At 41.1% G+C, this 2,094-nt stretch overlaps 1 protein-coding gene across 1 annotated transcript in view; it reads right to left on the bottom strand.

The window, feature by feature from the left end:
* ttc33 (tetratricopeptide repeat domain 33) overlaps window positions 1–2,094 on the bottom strand; it is a 15,920-nt gene that overhangs the window by 6,428 nt on the left and 7,398 nt on the right. Inside the window, exon 3 of the mRNA XM_005720221.1 lies at window positions 755–836. Within this exon, the coding sequence (XP_005720278.1) occupies window positions 755–836 (82 nt within the window). The remainder of the gene's footprint in view (window positions 1–754; window positions 837–2,094) is intronic.

Here is a 2,094-nt window from a genome sequence, read left to right as displayed (position 1 = left end):
TTCTAGCTGGTCACCAGGTTTCACACATCTCAGGAAGGATTTTGGCCCACTGCTCTTTACAGAAACTCTCTAAATCCTTTAGGTTTCTTGGCTACAGTTTGGCAACTTAAAGCTTTGGCTCCCTTCACATACTTTCTATCAGACTGAGGTCTGGAGACTGGCTAGGCCACTCCATGGCCTAATGTGCTTCTTCTTTAGCCACTCCTTTGTTGCCTTGGTGGTTTGTTTTAGCTCATTGACATGCTGGAAGATGCATCTGCGACCCATCTTCAGTGTTCTGGCTGAGGGAGGAAGGTTTTCGTCCAAGATCTGACTGTGCATTGGCCTCTCCCGTTACATAAAGTCGCCCTGTAGTTGCCCTTTGCAGAAAAACAGTTCCAAAACAAATTGTTTTTACCTCCGTGCTTGCCTGTAGGGATGTTGCTCTTTGGCTCATAATCAGCATTTTTCTTCCTCCAAACACAACGGGTCTGTTGGTCTGCTAGTACGTTACCAGTGGTACCAGTTGGTGACTGTGGTCCCAACTGTCTTCAGATCATTAACCAGCTCCTTTCATGCAGTTTTAGGGTGATCCAAAACTTTTCTCATGATCATCATCACCTCATGAGGCAAGATCTTGTTTACTTGCTATCATAAAATTTGAGATTGCTCACTTACAAAGATGTGAACAAACTTCAGTAGAGGATCAACTAATTATTTCCACCACTGTTTGTTGAGAAAATATGTCTGTTAGAGAATATAATTAATGATATACCTGGGACTTCATTTCATACAGTAGTGGGTTGTCTGGAGTCAACTGAATGGCCTCATCCCACTTCTTGATGGCCTCCCAGTGCCTGAAGAAAACACACACTGTGGTTCAAATCCAACTGAGAAAAGTGGGATTCAGGTATCTATAATCAGAGTCGTAAAGGTAAAGCACATTCACTTCTTAATAGTCATGCATTTATGAACCATGAATGCTTGCTGTGTTCACTGTGAATTTACACAAAGCCAATCTAAACATTGCCAACCTACACAAAACCAAACATCCAGACGTGGCTCACAGCACCAAGTTAAACACAGGTTCATGATGAACTTTGCTGAGGTTAAATTCTGCAGGTAATGCAGCACTGAAGCGCAATCAACTCAAACAGTAAATAATATAATGCAGTGAAATGAGACACCCAGTTTCACCATCTCCACCCAGAGATTTGATATGTTATGCAAACTAACATGGGTCCACATGCTTGTGGACATCATAAAAGCACTTTCCCCTAATTATTTCTATTGTTGCGTGCTGTAGAAATGCCACCTAATTTGAAAGCTGCCTCTGCCCTACTTTTCTATTCTTTCAGGCAACTCCCTAAAAGATTAGAAAACCAGACTATTACTAACATGGCTGTATCATGTTTCATTTGTTTACTACAACCATAACCACATGTTTGGTTTTGTGCTTTTTTTGTCTTGCCAGTTAAAAAACAAAGAAACCTAAAATACATTTATCATCTTTATAATAGGAAAAAGTGGGGAAAAAAGAACAAAGAATTTCTTAAAACTATAAAGCTGCATGTGTACGCCACAACATCTGCCCACTTCCGGCAGCAGAGAGTGCACACAGGCTGCAGCAGGTTACATAAACAGAAAAAGGTTGGCTGAAGTGAAGAGACAAACGGTAAACCAAAACCTCCCTTGGTGGTTTCTTAGCATGAGCTAATTACGTTGTCTACTAGTTCCTTCCCAGACATTAAAGCAGAACGATAGCAGAATTTGCACGAAGTCACATTAAGCTTCTCTAGAACCTCACTCCAAGCAGCTGTCACCACTATAGTTAACTGCTTTGCATAGATTTGTATACCAGGATTCACAAGTCTTCAGGTATTTCACCACATATGCATACACTCCAGGCGATTCTAGGAACTCTCTTCCTCTGGTCAATATTGACACAACACTGTTTTCCTGATCAAGATAAAGACAAGAGGTGACGTCCCGGGTATGTCAAATCGACACCTTTTATAGCTTTATGGAGATGGATATCCTGAGAAAATCAAAAGCAATTCAAATCACACAATGAGACAACTAGTGGTCATCACCTACAAAGTTCAGACTGCAGTC

Source organism: Pundamilia nyererei, unplaced genomic scaffold (genome assembly GCF_000239375.1).
Source record: "Pundamilia nyererei isolate P.nyererei 1_Seehausen unplaced genomic scaffold, PunNye1.0 scaffold00002, whole genome shotgun sequence".
NCBI lineage: Eukaryota > Metazoa > Chordata > Actinopteri > Cichliformes > Cichlidae > Pundamilia > Pundamilia nyererei.
Note: the sequence above shows the minus strand (reverse complement) of the source record. Positions and strands in the feature narration are given on the sequence as shown.